Source organism: Taudactylus pleione, unplaced genomic scaffold (assembly GCF_031769625.1).
Source record: "Taudactylus pleione unplaced genomic scaffold, aTauple2 ptg000229l, whole genome shotgun sequence".
Classification (NCBI taxonomy): domain Eukaryota; kingdom Metazoa; phylum Chordata; class Amphibia; order Anura; family Myobatrachidae; genus Taudactylus; species Taudactylus pleione.
In genome coordinates, this window is record NW_028284631.1 from 3,893,354 (window position 1) to 3,911,393 (window position 18,040).

The window sequence follows — 18,040 nt, forward strand, 5'->3', positions numbered from 1 at the left end:
CATGAGGAAGGCATTTATCCAGGCCCTCGCCTCAGATTACTTGGCTCCATGTCTTCTAATCCCTCTACAGGGGACCACCATAGTGACAGTTTGTACAGGCACAATGGAACCCGTAGGATCTCAGGGTACAGGGTCGTTACAAGATCTCGCCTCTCGCATCGAGAATCAGGAGGCAGCACAACATCAGGTGGCTCAATATCTCCAGGAACTCTCCGGTCAATTATTCTCCATTCAGTCGACTCTGGCCACTATATTTCCTGTTCCTTCTGAATCTGCTCCAGTTACTCCTCCAGTAGCAGTAACTCCAAAGTCTCATCTACCATAGGCCGGACATGACAGCTTCATCGCTAACATTGGAGGCCATCCTCTGTCAGAGAATCTGCACCTAGCATGGGGTTGGTGCAAGTTTCAATCTTGCGACCAATAGTGGCGTCAAGCGGTATTTGAGAGTCTAAAGATGCTGAAAGTGGGCGTCTCAATCCTTGCACATCCAGGTGGACGGCTGTGCACCAGGGAAAGGCTTTGTAGCAGCACTAGCATAAAGTCACAGATGCTACAGCTGCAAAAGACGCAAAGGAGACTGCGACTGCGTCAGACTCAGGACCTCATTCAGAGTCGCTCATAGCGGCCGCACGGTCATACGCCACCGATGTTCGCTAAACTGCGCATGCGTAAAGTTCGCAATGCGCGTGCGCAAACTAGCCGCTACGATCAGAAATTTCTCTCTCCTTGAACACAGCCAGGTCGGTAGTTTGAGTGACAGAATGAGGCGTTTGTGGGTGGTAACAGGGGAAGGTGAAAACGGGGGAGTGGAGATCCGAACGCAGGCGTGCCTAATTATGCGAACGGCATTTTATGGGAGTGCATAATTAACAAAGTAGTGTCATGGCACACGTGACATGGGAGGTTTGTACACTGACATGATCGTAGAGCTTATGAGAGGGTATGGTCAACCTTAAGCTCTACGACCAGTTCCGATGGTTCCCGATGGTCTCGATTAATCCTTATATGCCCGGAGATGACGTGTAATGCGTACGAGAAGGGGGCGTATTTTTTTGTCTTCCGGCCGCTTCCTCTCCTTGGTCGGCCAGCTACCGATCCGATCTTAGGGACGCAACATGCGAGTGCATCATTTGCATATCCGGCCCCTTTTCCCGTACGACCGTGCGGCCGCAACGACCGACTCTGAATGAGGTCCTCAGTCCCTGTGAGTCATGACAAGATTTTGCAGTTCATTATTCAGGATCTAGAAGTATAATCTGTCATTAAACATATATTTTGCATAGACAGCAATTTAGGAAGATTGAAGTAGGACTTAGGAGGACCCCTGTGTAATGAGTAACTGTTTATTATATATGTGGTAAGTGAGCGGTTATTTATTACCAAGCCAAAATAAGTGTTCAGCACTATCCCAGCACTTCACTAATAAGTACTACAGTGTTCTAATTTCTGTGTTTCTACCTGTCTGATGCTTACATCCTGGAAGATATGTTGTCAACATGAAATAGGTGTAATGTCCCTGGTGTTATAGAGCACAGGTCAGACACCTGCGACCCTAGTGCTGGAGGGAGTGGGACTGACTGGCAAATCATGGTGAGGGAGGGAGGAGAGAAAGTAGCATTGAAATGAAGCCCTAGCTGCAGATCCAGGGATTGGGTTAAGGTTCAGAGTTAGTCATACTCTATTGTCCAGTGAAGGGTTAATAAAGATGCAAGGGACAGTGAGGAGGAGTATATCCTGCACCCTACTCTGTGCTGCCAGGCTATCAGCAACTGTCAGGATGTCCTCCCAAGTGACTGTGCCCCAATCCCCAGCTCTTCTAAAGCCTCTCAATGTCCCCCAACGTCTAATGCTGGGCCCTGGCCCCTCCAATATACCTCCACGGATACAGGCAGCTGGGGGTCTGCAGTTGATTGGCCATATGCACCCCGAAATGTTCAAGGTGAGTCAGTAACTTACTAGACAGAGCATTGGAAACAGACAGTGCATTGCCCTTCTTCTACTTAATACATTAACTATTTAAAAACAGCTTTTTAAAATATTAAATTGTTTAAGTTATATAGCTGGCTATAATCGTATCTTTTTGCGTAAAGCTGGTACATATATAATGTGGGTTACATTGCAATGAAGTGTTTATCATTATTGCATGAGAGAACAGGGACCATGTCTGTGGGGAGTTGTTAAAGGATCTGGACAAGAGAGATCATATCCTTTATCAATCGACTTGAATATTACTAAAGCTGGGCATACACTATACAATTTTCTGTCAGATACAGTATCTGTCCAATCTGGCTGGTTGGAATGAAAACCTGGGAATGTATGGGAGCCAATGACAATCGTCCATTTGCTCACAAACACTGGAAAATAGCCAAAAATGGTTGTTCAGACAAATTGGTTAAAAAAACACACACACATTTAACCAATTTGAACAATTTTTTTTTGTCCTTTTTTCAGTGTTTAAAACCATATGATCGACTATCATTTGCTCCCATACATTACCAGGTTTTCATTCCAACCAGCCAGATTGGACAGATATCTGACAGATAATAGTATAGTGGATGCCCAGCTTGAGAATTCCTAAACTGGAAAAATTAATAACGTGTTATGGAGGAGGGTGACTGTACAACCTGTATTACCTGTATTATCTGTATTACCTGTCCACCAGGGGGAGAATAGCTATGTACCCTCATGCAACAGACTGCTTATTACATTTGTTATTTGTTGACATAATAATCTTTTTACTTAATAGGCGGTATTATTTGCCTTGTACTAAGGCTAAAGACCAGAGTATTGTATCACCGCAGTAGCTCCCAGCAACTGAATGTTCAAGAACTTATGTACCCCCAAAAAATGAACATTTATCATGTATCTTATATATCGAGGTCCCTTAAGTGATTATATTAATTCAGTTTTAATTTCTTAATTTTATTTTCTGTTTTGATTTATTTTAAAAAAATTAGTAAAACCGCTCTGTGGGCCTTATTCAGACCCAGACGCTAGTGCTGAACGCTCGCAACCGGGTCGTTGTTTGCCCACTGGGCATGCGCACGTCAGAGCCGCCTCCAACATGCACATGCACATGCGCAAGACCCGGCTAGAGACGGGCGCTCCATTGCTATTGGTCTCGCACCAAAGGGGGCGAGCTGTCGATGGTGATTGATAGATCGCCCCAATTGGGAGGCAGGCAGGGTTAACGGAGGCGTTCCCAATGGAGCGCTTGCCGTTTGGGGGCGGCCCCACTGACATCAGCAATGATATCAGTGGGGAGCTTCCTGCTCGATCAGAGCAGGAAGCTCCCTGGGGCTTGCGCTTGCCGAGACCCAACCTTAGGGTCTCGTCGCAAGCCCCGATGGTAGCGATGGTCCTGACCATCGCGACCATCAACCTGGTCGCTCGCTAGAGCTGTGGGTTCTAACCGACAGCTTAGCTAGCGACCAGGAGGCCGCACTTCACACCACAAGCGGCCGACCTCGTTCAGAGCGACCGCTTGTATCTAGCGATCGACTCTGAATGAGGACCTGTAACCAGATTATATGTCACAGATCTACGAGGTGTTTCTATCTATTTAATGTAATGCACACCTTTTTCTAATGACAATGAGAGCATAACTCAGTTTATATACAGACAGTGCTTACTGCAGTTTATACATATAAATGCATCACTTGTGAGTAATACATAATAACTAAATGTATACCCTGGGCCTGATTCAGAGATGGTTGGTAATGCACCCGTGTCGCACTCACTCTTGCAATAGCTGTCGCGGGAATATGCAAATGCTAATCTCAGCCTTTCTTTTATGCGGGACAGTGCGGTGGAGTATACAAGCGTTGAGACACCCACTTACTTGACTACTCTACTGCAATTCCCAGGAGGCTCTTGAAAATTGGGTGGCACTCCTGGGGCACCCGGAAAAGCAGACAAGTCGCCTACCTCTTGTACACACACACCCCCCCCCAAAGCGGGAGGCGGTGACGCGAATCGAGATGAATCATGGCCCCACCCCCTGCAAAAATGTCAGTATTCTCTGCATTGTTTAGCGGTGTGGGGCCTTGAGGTCAGCCTTCCACTCCGCCGCTAATGCCGGCTAATGTCCCGGCCACACCCCTTGGCCGCACCATCTCCACTCCCGCCCCTCCGCTATGCCGGCCTGGCTGCCCCAATGTCTGTATCCCTGGCTCACTTTCAGGCTGCATGGTCTGTGGATATTGTAAACACTCCAACATCGACGTAACATCGGTCGCACCATCAATATTTGCAGTAGGCTGGGGCCTACTCTAGCTAATCTTCTCTAATCCAATAGCAGTTGCAGGAATATTCAAATGCTTATCTCAGCCCTCCCTTTGTGTGGGACAGTGTGATGGAGTGTACGAGCGGTGAGACGCCCACTTTCAGGCTGCGTGGTCTCTGCATTTGCAATGGAGATCGTAAACACTCCAACATCGACGCAACATCGGCCGCACCATTAATATTTGCGGTGGGTCTTCTCTAATCCAACTAAACTTGGCCTCTGAAGCATTGGATTTGCGACTGAAGGCCTGATTCACTACAGATCATTACTGCGATCACAGCTACAATTACGCACGCAGTTCAACTGCGATAGTATGCTAATCCATTGTGATCGCTATGACCTCACAGCACTACATCCGTAATGTTCAACAAGACTGCAAAACAATTGGTACAATCGAGTACCATCGCAGCCTCACGCACACTTGCACAAGGTCAGACCTTACTCAGAAATTGCTAACTTCCACGCACGCCCGCAGTGAATAACTTATACACACCCATTATACGGCGTTCCGCCGACCCCCCCCGTCACCACCCACAAACCGCACTTCCTGTCAATCACTCTGCGATGAGTCTGTGTAGTCACTGCAATTGCAGTCCCGATCGTGGTGGCCAGTTCCCACATGCGCACATATGCATGCACAGAACGCAACAATCGGCTGATTGCGTGCGTATTAGCAACTGCTATCTTTGCTGAATCAGGCCCTGAGAACGCAGCAACATTCCCAGACACCCCTGTGACACTCCCATAACACGCCTATTGCATTCACTTTAGGTCACCTCTGAAATGACCAGGGATCGCAAACCCCTTCTCAAAGTGTTAGCGATGGCGTACGCGATTGTGATTGCCAGCGGACACGTGGGTTAGCGGGGGCGCGGTAAGGATTTATCAGACTTTTTGACCATGCACAGTAGCAAAGAAAACACTCAACTGCAGGAACATCGAAACTGTGTCCATCCCTGTATCAGGCCCCATTCTCTCTATAACTCCTTTACAACTGGTTGCCATGTTTACAAAGAGGTATATCTATAATTTGGGTCAGCCATCAACCATCAATGGTAAGCAACCATTGATAGTCTGATGGTGATGACAACTAGTTTTACCATCGATGCGAGGCAACGATGGTGTAGAGCATTGGAAGGGACCCAATGGCTAATGCCGGCTGTGGTCTGTGCATGCGTGGCCGCAGCCTGCGCGTTGACAAAGGCTCAGTCATCGATTGATTCTAATTGAAGGTGGAAAACCACTTACCATCAATGGCAGAGTTGCCAATGGATAACCCTATCTCTAATTGAGCAGGGAGAGTGGTAGTGATAGGTTTCAGACTTGCCACGTAGAATTGCACTGTATCATGTGGTTAATCATACACATGGGCCATTCATGTCACAGTAATTCAAATGCAAAAGAATCAGCTTTTTGACCAGAGATCCCTTTACAACACCCGGCTTGATTCAGAGTTAGATACGGTGTCAATTTCGGACAACAAGCAGACAATTTTTTTTTGTCTGCTCGTGTGCACGAGTCGCACTGTGCATGCGTCCCAATGGTTACCCCAGGGGAGGCGAACAAATATGGACGCACAGAGATACAATTCCAGTGGACATTCCTGGGTGGTACTGGTACCCACAGGCACTCTGTGCCTCCATGTTCCCACAGGCACTCTGTGCCTCCATAGGGCTGCTGCAATGTTTGATAGTGCGACTCTTTTACAAATTGTGCAAAGTGGTGGATTAGCGCTGCAGCCGGTGAGCGTCTCTGTACAAATTCAATTGCTGCGGCATTAGCATAAAGCCACGGTTGCACCGCGTAAAAAGTCACAGTTGCGTCGGCATTGGCGTCTCCCCTGAATCAGACTCAGAACACCTTAATAAATAAACTATGAAGGCAACACTTGAATTATTGTCAACCTACAACCAATCTGTATTTATTTAGGACATAGGACAAACATTAACTACAGAATAGTGAACAAAAACAGCCTGTATTTTATTGTGCAAACACTATTTAAGCTGGGTACACACTTGTCGATTTATCGTTCTTTCGGATAACAAGCTTTTTATCACTATTGCATAGGTGGGTACACCCGATATGTCTGAAAACTATGTACAGACTTATCTGGTCGGCCCTGCAGCCTAATTGATGCCGATATATCAAGTACGCTTGGCTTTGTGTATGGGCCACCCACCACCCGTCTGACGACTGGATTCAGGGGCCGCCGACACTGACATCACAACTGGGACGGCATTTATTTTCCGCCCAATTGTGACGTCTGGCCAAACATGTTGAGCAACTGATTGGGTCACTCACATGTGCACCCAGATCCAGGGGCGTATTTAGAGGAGGAGGCCCATGTTTACTCACCATGTGGGGCCCCTTCCTCTCTCTCCATCGGCCGCGGCATACTGACAGGTGCAGTAGACTCCGGGCACTAGTCTGTGCCCGGAGTCTACTGCGCATGCACAGGACACCGGGAAAATGGCGCAGCAGCCATTTTTCACAGCGTTTTCACTACTGTGCATGCACAGAACGCCGGGAAAGTGCCCGTTGCGGCCATTTTCCTGTGTTCTGTGTAGCCAACATGGGACTTCAGAGAGGTATGTATTAGGAAGTACAGGTGCAGGGTGTGCGGTGTGGACCCCCCTGGATCCACACACCCTCAGTGCCGGATTATAGGAGGGGCAACAGGGGCGGTCTTCCTGGGGTCCCCACACATAGGGGGCCCCCACACACTGTCCCCCAACCCTGGCCACATCGGAGTAAAAAAATTTTTACGAAGCCGTCTGCCGCGGTCCGTGATTAAGCCCCTCCCCTCCCTGCAGTTGGCTCCACCCCCTTTTTAAAGACCCGCGAATCTCGCCAGTGAGTGACCTGCTTCTGTTTCTGCTGCTTCCTCGAGTCCTCTGACACCAGGAGATGTAAGAAGACAAGAAATGTATGTGTACCTGTATCTGTGTGTATATATATATACATATATATATATATATATATATATACCGAAGAAGTCTGGCCATTTGGCGTCTTGACGAAACGCGTTGAGGTATCTCTGGTGTTGGTGGTCCATATCCTCTTGCTGTTGGTCCTAACCAGATAAGCTGATCATTCTGTTCTTAGATGTACCTTATTTCTATTCTTCCCTGCAAATCCATTTGAGTGACATGGCGAATATAAGGACAAAATCATGAAAGTCCTCTGGTATGCCTATATGCACTTTATTCTTTTTGATTGCTGGATCGATACCTGTTGCAAAGTATTGCACTGAACACTGTGCACTTTATTTGTGGTGAAGCACTTTTTTTTCTGCATTTTTGCACTTGTTTGAAATAGGGTGCAATAGATCATCAAGTGGCACATGCACTTTTGCTTGGAGACACTATATATATATATATATATATATATATATGTATATATATATATATACACTGTATATGTGTACATCACAGCATTAATTTATGTTTTTTTCTCTTTGTGTCTAAATATCACGCTATCCTGATTTGAGAGTTGCAGAAGGAGCTCGTTCTTGACAGGACATTATTTAAAGTCACCTTTTGGAGAATTTACACTAGATGGTGCTGACGTCTCACTATTATTGAACACATATATATATATATATATATATATATATATATATATATATATATATATATATTGGAAAACAGAAGGGTGGAGAGAGAGCGCCTCCTAGTGCAATATCATTTAGATTGTTTACAACCTTCACCACAAATGATCACCCTCTATGTGAGTGGGGGTGTACCTCATTAAGTGGAATTCACCCCTTTTCAATCAACATATGCAACCATAGGAGTCCTCAATGCCGTGGTTTATGGACACAGCTTGATATCACACTGCACCTGCACCTGATTGCTCCTACAACTAACCATTGCCTTGCTGTGAACAGTGGGCCTGATTCAGAGCCGGACGCTATTTGCACTCGCTCGTCCAGAAAAAGGGGCTGGTTATTTAAATTGACCGTTCGCTCTTTGCGGTCTGTTGATGCCACTATGTCTGAACGAGCGAACAAAACATGCGGACGTTTTTTTTTTTTAAAACGCCCCCTGGCCGCTCGCATTATACGTCATCTCCGCTATTTATTAGATTAATCGAGTACATCGAAAGGCGAATGAACTGCTCACTATTCTTGTGGTTGCATTTTCCTACCGCAATCATGCGAGCAGTTCTGGCTAAAAGACACCCAACTGACGTGGTCGATGACGCTGCTTTGTTAATTATGCACACCTATTAAATGCCCGTTTTGACCGTTTGGCACGCCTGCGTTCGGATCTTCACTCCCCGTTTTCAAGCACCTTCCCCTGTTACCACCCACAAACGCCTCACTCTGTCACTCAAATTAGCAGGCATTCGCTATTTTGCGAGCACACGATTTTCGACCGCACTGACTGGTTCGCGCATGCGTAATAAAACCCATACGCATGCGCAGATGTGCGAACATCGCTCCAAACGAACGAGCGGCCGCTTACGAGCGGCTCTGAATCAGGCCCAGTGTTTGTACTAGTTCTGTGTGAGAAAGGTGGCCTTCCCCAATTTTACAATGAAGCTTTTTAGAGATTGTGGGCAGTATTCAATATGAGGCAAAAAGGCCGTTATCGGCGATAATTTATCGCCGATGACATCATTTTCACCTATTTTCATTATCCCTGTATTCAATTTCAAAGACTTTTCACCGGTGCGAAAAGTTTTTGAAAAAAAACGGGGATAACTTTTCACCACTGAATAGGTGGCAAACAAAAGTGCAGAATTGGGGTTTAGGGGTACAGCCTTAAAAAAAATAGCCAGCACCCCTAGGAGAGTCCCCTAAAAAAGATCTGTGCCAAAAAAAGTTTTTTAAAAATCGGGACATCCCAAAAAATAAAGTTTACATTTGGGGTGAAAAAAAAAATATGGGGAACAAGTTTGAAACTAACAAAATTAATTCAGGGGGGATTCCCAAGTAAGCGGCAGGTGTTTTACTTCATTGCGGGTAGTAGCAGCAGGTGCATTTTTGAAGAATTTTAAAACTGCACCTTAGGGACTTAAAAATATGCTTGCACCCATTTTCATGTACCCCAAATTTGATGCACCTAGTTTTTGTTAGTAAAAAAAACACCTGCCACGGCTATTTAAAAACCATACTTACCTTTCGCAGGCCAAAACAGGGGTACCCATAATGATCCCCCATGACAGGACATCATTAGGGGGATACCTGGATGCTTTCCCGAAAAATCCCCAATTTTTTCCGATACTTACCTTTCCACCGGGTCTCGTTTTTGCAGCGTTCAAATTGTATACGAGGATAAAGTGGGCGCGCGCCTGATACTTTATCCCCGTAAAACCTCCGATGTGGAGCGAAAAGTCCAGCACAGACTTTTTGCTCCAATATTGAATACCCCCCTGTGTATCCGATAGCTAATGGCATCTTTAAATTGCATTAGCAGTGTCTGTCCAATGTAGTGCGAAGAGAGCTCTTGAACAATCCGCTCTGCTGGCACAAATCCTCCCAATGTAATTGCAAAAGTAAGGGTGTTAAAGTTTGTATCGGAGCAGCTGTCCCGGCAAGATTACATTGATAAATTGTTTCTAAGCACATCTGTAATTAGTGGCAATAAGATATAGGAGTTATTGAATCAAACCTGAATGAGTAATATATATGCCCACAAAGTCTGTTCAGTTGCGTTAAGAATAATACTTTAATTAATGGTCACATATAAATTGTATATATATTCACTAATCCAGAACATTTAGTATGGACGAAAAGAGACACATAAAGACATGAGGGCATATTTACTAACCGGTGGGCTGTCACAGCTATCCATCATCGGCGGCCTGATTTAGCCCTTATTTCTATTGCCATTTTAAATCTGTCAGTCAAAGGTGCTGATCATCGCCCACTGGTTAGTAAATATACCCCATAGTATAAGAAGGATTCCCCGTAAAAGGAGAGTTTCCAGGAGCTCGCGCATGCGCAGAAGAACACCCGGGTCATAAGCCCCGGAAGTCCTCACAACGCAAAGGACAGCTATTATTGAAAGACCATTGTAGTTTTAATTGTAAAACTACATGCACACGTTGTTACTAAATGCTGCTGAATGTGTAGCTGGATGTATCTCATGCAATACTTGATACATCCCACCCATGGACTGTTTTATCGTTAGGCAGAATAGTCCTGTGTCTGTAGGGCAGCAGATGATGAGAGGGTGAGGAGCACCCCCTTCCAATGCCTGGCATGTAGGTCAGTATTATATTATCAGCAAAGAAGTAATTCTTCAGCGTGAGTAAAATCAACATGGTAAAGTGAGCTGAGTGTGGGAAGGCTTCCCTGGTGAACATGAACCATCTCAGAGAGGTATGAATAGTGTAGGGCAGAGTCCCGATTATAATCTACTCTGAGACAAAGGCACTTTGCATACAGAATAACCTGTCCGATTGTGTGTCTTTTGGCTGTAATAAAGAAAATCTGACCCTGTTTCTAGGTATCTAGAAAATATAAAAGAATATTGCTTCAAACACCAATAAAGAACTAGAACTTTATACACCGTAAAGATAATGTTCAAATGGCAAAAGTGTAAAACCAGATTGCAGATGCTCCTTAGTCATAAGTCTACTTTTGTGCACTTGATGTTATAGGGAAGCGCATGAATTGGGTGGAAAGATGGTGGCGTTTGCCAGCAGCGCTCAATAGGATGGAGTGACAAAGGGGTCTATTTATCAAGCAGTGAAAAGCGTGGAGAAGTGGACCAGTGGAGAAGTTGCCCATATCAAGTAGTATTTATAAAGTACAGTCTATAAAATAATAGGTATAAGCTGATTGGTTGCTATGGGCAACTTCTTCACTGGTCCACTTCTCCACGCTTTCCATTGCTTGATAAATAGACCTCTAGGTAACTACAGATTAGGTGCACTAGTGCTCGTAGTTTTGCAACAAAGGGCCAACATAGATATTTACTGGGTCAGACTGGCCCACAGGGGGACAGGGCAACCCCCGGTGGGCCCCAAAGCCTGAGGGCCTATCCCTTTTCTAGGGGTCAGGTCCCAGACGGTGAGTTTGAAATTATACATTAATTATACATTTGTTACATTATACTGCACGGGACTATGGTGTATTTTGTAGAATGTATTGCTGATATTAATCTGGTACAGTACATTATCATGCATGCACTAGCAGTATTTACTATATACTTCCTGGGGCCCAGACCATGCACTCTCTAATGGTTAGCCAAGTCTCTGTCAAAGCTGGCCACACCCCTACACCCACATGCCCCAGTCCGAAACTGGATATTTATTGTCATGGGATGTTATTATTAAAATTCAAATAGGGGAGCCACACCAACTGCCAGTGAGTTCCAACCATCTATGTTTGGCAGTGTTTGAAATGGAAGTTGGTGTGGCTCCCCTATTTGAATTTTGGACTGCGCTGCTCCACCTCTGGAGTCGCCTCTGGTCTATATCTATACCTATTATAGGATGCATTTTTCACATTCCAGTTGCTTTTCGGTGGGAAATCTCACTTTGAACAATGTAATAAATGCTTTGAACACACAAAAGTGCCACATGTAATACCAACAGCCTTGTATCAGATGTTTCCTTGCTCTCATGATTAAATGAGGACATAGATAAATCTAAACCGGGCAGGTTTTTTTAGGATGAAAACTGAAAAGGGAATGCCCAACAATCAAAATGTTCATCCTGATTTACTGGGGGTTGGGAGGTGTTGCACTGATAGTACGCTGTGCAGGCGGCTTCATGGCATGCGGCATAAAAAAATTAAATTTTTCTGAATAACAAAACAATGCACCCACCAGGGGTGTGGCCACATCCACCTGGTACATTTCCACGCTCGCGATGTGCCCATGCCACGGCCATGCCCAGTCACGCTTTGGAGACCTCCAATGTTGGGAGGTATGGCTTAGCAGACAAATAGATGCACCCTTAGAGCAGATATATGTTAAGGTATGCAAAGTGTAAATGTATGCAGAGCACTGAGCTGTATATATATGTATATATATTGTAACATGACCGGATTAGGGGTCCCTCTCCTGGGGTAGATGGACTCCCTCTTCACTCACACAGCAGCCGGAAAAATAGTACACCAGTCTGGGGTCTCGTACTAGGTGGTCGGTACCAGTCTTTATAAAGAAATAGTGGGGCCTACTGCCTCCACCATCAACACAAGCCTATGCACAAGACTTACAGGTAGTTTTCACCAAGTGTCTCTGAGCCAGCCAGCCTGCTTGCTCTCCCGGGTATGAGACACCAGCTTACAATCACACACAGCCTATATCAGCCAGTTCCAGGTGCAGACCCTAATGAGCCTGCTAACAGACCAAAAAGGCCAAAACCTGGAGTGGCCTGTGGATGGAGCCCTCCCTCTCCTCACATCCACACCCCCAGGTTCCAAACCGGCTTTTCAAAAAGCCGACACTCAAATCTTCTTCACTGCAGACTTTTCTCCTGGGGTTTTTTAGAACACATAGGTCAAAAACCTAGGACAAATGTATCTACCACTGACCACTTTACCAGTGTTCCTATCACATATCCCCCCCTTTGTTTCGACCTGTGGGGCGGAACTACTGAAGCCCCCAAGCAATGAACGCGTGACAACACGTCTGCATTGGCCAGCTGGCTTCCTGGCCTGTGTTCTACCGAAAATGTAAAGGTTTGTAGCGCCAAGAACGATCTCGTTATTCTTGCGTTACTGTCCTTGTTTTCTGACATCCATTTCAGAGGGGCATGGTCAGTACTCAGTTTGAACTTTCTTGCCAACAAATAGTACCGGAGAGTTTCTAATGCCCATTTTATGGCCAAAGCTTCCTTCTCCACTGTTGCATAGTTTCTCTCATGTATATTCAATTTCCTGCTTAGGTAAAAAATAGGGTGTTCCTCACCCTCTTTGCTTTGGGATAGGACCGCTCCGATGCCTACACTGGATGCATCGGTTTGTACCACAAACTCTTTGTCAAAGTCAGGGGTCATCAGAACAGGTTGGGTACATAAGGCTATTTTTAATTCTTGGAAAGCTTTCTCCGCTTCAGGACCCCATTCCACCATGATTTTTTGTTTGCCCTTGGTAAGGTCAGTAAGTGGTACCGCAATGGTGGCAAAACTGGGTATGAACCTCCTATAGTATCCAGTGATCCCTAAGAAGGCTCTCACCTGCTTCTTATTGAGGGGTCATGGCCAGTTCTGTATTGCCTCAATCTTATTGAGCTGTGGTTTTATCAAACCTCTGCCAATGGTGTATCCCAGATATTTTACTTCCTCCATCCCTAGACAACACTTTTTTGGGTTGGCTGTCAAACCTGCCTTAAAGATGGAGTCTAACACTGCTTGTACTCTGGGTAAGTGAGACTGCCAATCAGGACTATGTATGACCACATCATCCAGATAAGCCACAGCATATCGTCTAGGGGGTCTTAGAATCCTATCCGTCATTCTTTGAAAGGTAGCAGGTGCCCCATGAAGCCCAAAGGGTAACATCTTGTACTGAAACAACCCTTTTGGTGCAGAAAAAGCTGTTTTTTGTTTGGCGATTTCGGTTAATGGCATTTGCCAATACCCTTTGGTTAGGTCCAGAGTGGTTAAATATCTTGCTGTCCCCAGCCTTTCAATTAGTTCATCCACCCTTGGCATCGGTTAGGCATCGAATTTTGAAGCACTGTTCAGCTTTCGGAAGTCATTACAAAAACGCACACTCCCATCGGGCTTTGGAATCAGCACAATGGGACTGGACCACTCACTATGTGATTCTTCAATTACCCCCAATTCTAACATTTTTTTAATTTCCTTTGACAGAGACTCTCTTTGGGCTTTGGGCAACCTATTGGGCTTTAGGTTAACTTTAACCCCCGGGTCAGTGACTATGTCATGTTTGATGACCGTGGTTTTTCCTGGCAGGTCAGAAAACAGTACCCCATTTCTGATCAAAAATTCCTTGACCTCCTTCTGTTGACTGGCTGACAGGGTTTTTGTCACTGTCACTTCGGGCACCACTGGACCTGGGTTTACTGGAGGGGCTTGGACGGCTGACAGTGCTGCTCTATCCTTCCAGGGTTTTATCAGGTTCACATGTTATATCTGTTCTGGTTTTCTTTTCCCCGGCTGGTAAACTTTATAGTTGACCTTTCCCACTCTTTCTAAGATCTCAAAGGGCCCTTGCCACTTAGCCAACAGTTTACTTTCTATAGTGAGAACCAACACCAACACTCTGTCCCCAGGAGCAAAGTTTCTTAACCGTGCATTGCGGTTATATACCCTCTGCTGTGCTAGTTGGGCATGTTCCAAGTGCTCCTTAACTATCGGCACTACAGCTGCAATTCTTTCTTGCATCTGGGGAACATGTTCAGTCACTGTTTTATAAGGACTGGACTGCCCTTCCCACGTCTCCTTGGCAACGTCTAGTAACCCTCTTGGATGTCTCCCATATAACAAGTTGAAAGGTGAAAACCCAGTGGAGGATTGGGGAACCTCTCTTATGGCCAACAGCAGATAAGGCAACAAATAATCCCAATCTTTACCATCTTTGTCGACTACTTTCCTTAACATATGTTTTAAGGTCTTGTTAAACCTCTGGACCAAACCATCGGTTTGGGGGTGATAAACCGAAGTCCTTAACTGGTTAATCTTAAACAGGCGGCACAACTCCTGCACTAACTCCTGGTCAGTTAGTATCTCCTTAGGTATTCCCAACCTGCTAAAAACATGGACCAGCTCTCTAGCAATGGACTTGGTTGACGTATTGCATAGCGGTATTGCTTCCGGGTATCTGGTAGCATAGTCCAGAATTACTGGAATATATTGATGTCCCTGGGCATACTTCAACAAGGGTCCCACTATTCTTTCAAATGGTACCTCTATAATTGGTTGTGGGACTAGAGGACTTTTGAAATGTGGTCTGGGAGCATGATACTGGCATTCAGGGCAGGAGGCGCAAAAGTCAGATACGTCTTTATGGACACCGGGCCAGAAAAACCTCTGCGTGATTCGCTCAGTGGTTTTCTCTACCCCTAGGTGGCCTGCCGTTATATGACCATGGGCCAGATCTAACACCGTTCTCCTGTAAGCTTTGGGGACTATTAATTGTTCCACAATCTCCTCCCCTTTCTTAGTCATCTGATACAACAGATCCTGACATATTACCACATGAGGATACGTCAGGGGACTATCGGTATCTACGGGTTTACCATTGACCACCTTGACATTCTCCCTGGTTTTCACCAGAATAGGGTCATTTAACTGCTCTACGGCAAAGACCTCTCTTCTGACCTCTAAATCCGGCAGATGATCAATGGGCTCTACAACACTTGGCGAGCCACCATCACGCTCCGCATTCTCAAGTTCGCCAATCATACTAGAAAATGGGAACATCTCTGACTCTGCCACTACATCAGTCACCCTTTCAGACGAGGCAGGGTGATTTACCACTGTGCAAAACTGGCTTTCCCACAACTTCCAGAAGTGAGCAAAGTCTCTTCCCAATATCACATCATACATTAAGCCCAGTACCAAACCCACAGAGACTACCACGGAACTACATGGTGTCTCGATGTTCACTTCGACAGTAATATAATACCGAGTATCCCCATGTATGCATGTCACACCAACAGTTTTTCCCTTATGCTTCAAAGGGTTCACCAGCTCAGTTCTCAAAAGTGTAACCAGGCTACCAGAGTCTAACAGAGCCTCTACTCGGTTGCCTTCCTCAGTGAGTACACACATGTGTTTATCTGTCTCAGCCTGCCGGTCAGCAGTACAGGCTGGCTGTGCAAAGAAAGACCCCCTGCGGTTGACAGAAGCAGTATCACATTGCATGGGCTCAGAGGTAAGTGAACAATCAGCTGCTATATAGCCGAAGCCACCACATCGGAAACATTGAGTCACATTAATGTCTAGTCTTTTGCGGGACAGGAACCTTCCTGGCCTGGCAGGCCTGTGTTCAGGTTCACCACCCTCAGTCTTAGGCACATTCCACCGCCCAGCACCATTCTCCCCAGGAACAGTCTTACCATTGTTGATGGGAGTTCGCCAGTGCACCATTGGGGCTCGGTGGGGCAGACTCATCAGCTCCTGAGCCACCATGTACCTCTCCACCAGTTCGACTAACTGGTCTGCGGACTTAGGGTCAGCATGGTTCACCCACTTGCGCAAGGCTGCAAGTAGGGATCGCAGATACCGGTCCATCGCGAATCGTTCGACGATTTGTGATCCTGTCGGCATCTCTGGCTGTAGCCACTTGGTGGATAGATGGACGAGGTCGTGCATCTGTGAGCATGGAGGTCTGTCCATTTGGAACTCCCAGCGGTGGACTCGTTGGGCACAAACAAAGGTGGTGACTCCCAAGCGAGTTAGGATCTCCAGTTTTAATTTCACATAGTCCTTGGCATCGGCCCGGCATAAATCGTAGTAGGCCTTTTGTGGCTCCCCAGACAGGAAAGGTGCCACCAGACTTGCCCATTGCTCCTTGGGCCAACTCTCCCTTTCGGCTGTTCTCTCAAATGCGGTGAGATATGCCTCCACATCATCGCCCGAAGTCATCTTTTGTAGGAAGTGACTGGCTCGTATGGAGTGAGTGGTGGTGGGAGGACCAGTAGTAGCATCTCCAGACCAGGCGACCAGGTGCTGTACCACCTCCTTAATAGCCTGGCGGCTTTCCTCAAGGGTGACTTGTTGCTGCCTCTGGGCTGCCTCCAAGGCCATCAGTTGTACATTGGTAGCTTCCTGCTGAGCCCGGATAGCTTCCTGCTGTACTCGGGTAGCTTCCTGCTGAACTTTATTAGTCTCCTGCTGAGCTGCCGTAGCCTGAAGCAGGGCTTTTACAACATCCTCCATTTTCCCTCCAGGTGCTGGTTGGAAGCTGAACCTTGCCTCTCTGAGCATTGGCTGACGCCACCTTCAGAGATTCAATAATCACGTGTCTGCCCCTTTAAATTTTAAAGGACAAATTTTCCTTGCTGCACTTTTCAGTGTGTGTGTGCCCGCATTCTCCACCAATTGTAACACGACCGGATTAGGGGTCCCTCTCCTGGGGTAGATGGACTCCCTCTTCACACACACAGCAGCCGGAAAAATAATACACCAGTCTGGGGTCTCGTACTAGCTGGTCGGTACCAGTCTTTATTGTGCAACGTAAAAGGAAAACAAAACCTAAAAGTAAACACTAGCCCCTATGGGCGCTAACTAGACAAGAGGTTCCCTCTCTAAAGAAATAGTGGAGCCTACTGCCTCCACCATCAACACAAGCGTATGCACAAGACCTATGCTGCATACATACACACGTAAAGATTTTCTGTCCAACCATCCAACTAGTTGATTGGTTAGAATGAAAATCTGGTAACGTATGGGAGTAACTGATGATCAGCAATTTGCTCCTAAATGCCAGAAAACAGATGAAAATGGTTGTCAGACAAGTTTGTTAAATGTTTGATCGAAACAATTTGTGCAAACAACAGTTTTTGTCCATTTTCCGGCATTTGGGAGCAAATTGCTGATTGTCATTTGCTTTCATACCTTACCAGATTTTCATTCCAACCAATCAACTAGTTGGATGGTTGGACAGAAAATCTTTAGGTGTGTACCCAGCTTTACATGTAGTTTTCACCAAGTGTCTCTGAGCCAGCCAGTCTGCTTTCTCTCCCATGTATGAGACACCAGCTTACAATCACACACAGCCTATATCATCCAGTTCCAGGTGCAGACCCTAATGAGCCTGCTAACAGGCCAAAAAGGCCAAAACCTGGAGTGGCCTGTGGATGGAGCCCTCCCTCTCCTCAC

General features: G+C 46.1%; 1 protein-coding gene across 1 annotated transcript in view; it reads left to right on the top strand.

The window, feature by feature from the left end:
- Positions 1-1,668: 1,668 nt before the first annotated feature.
- Positions 1,669-18,040, top strand: part of AGXT (alanine--glyoxylate aminotransferase) — a 70,472-nt gene continuing 54,100 nt past the window's right edge. The window contains exon 1 of the mRNA XM_088479289.1: positions 1,669-1,942. Within this exon, the coding sequence (XP_088335415.1) occupies positions 1,709-1,942 (234 nt within the window). The 5' untranslated portion in view covers positions 1,669-1,708. The remainder of the gene's footprint in view (positions 1,943-18,040) is intronic.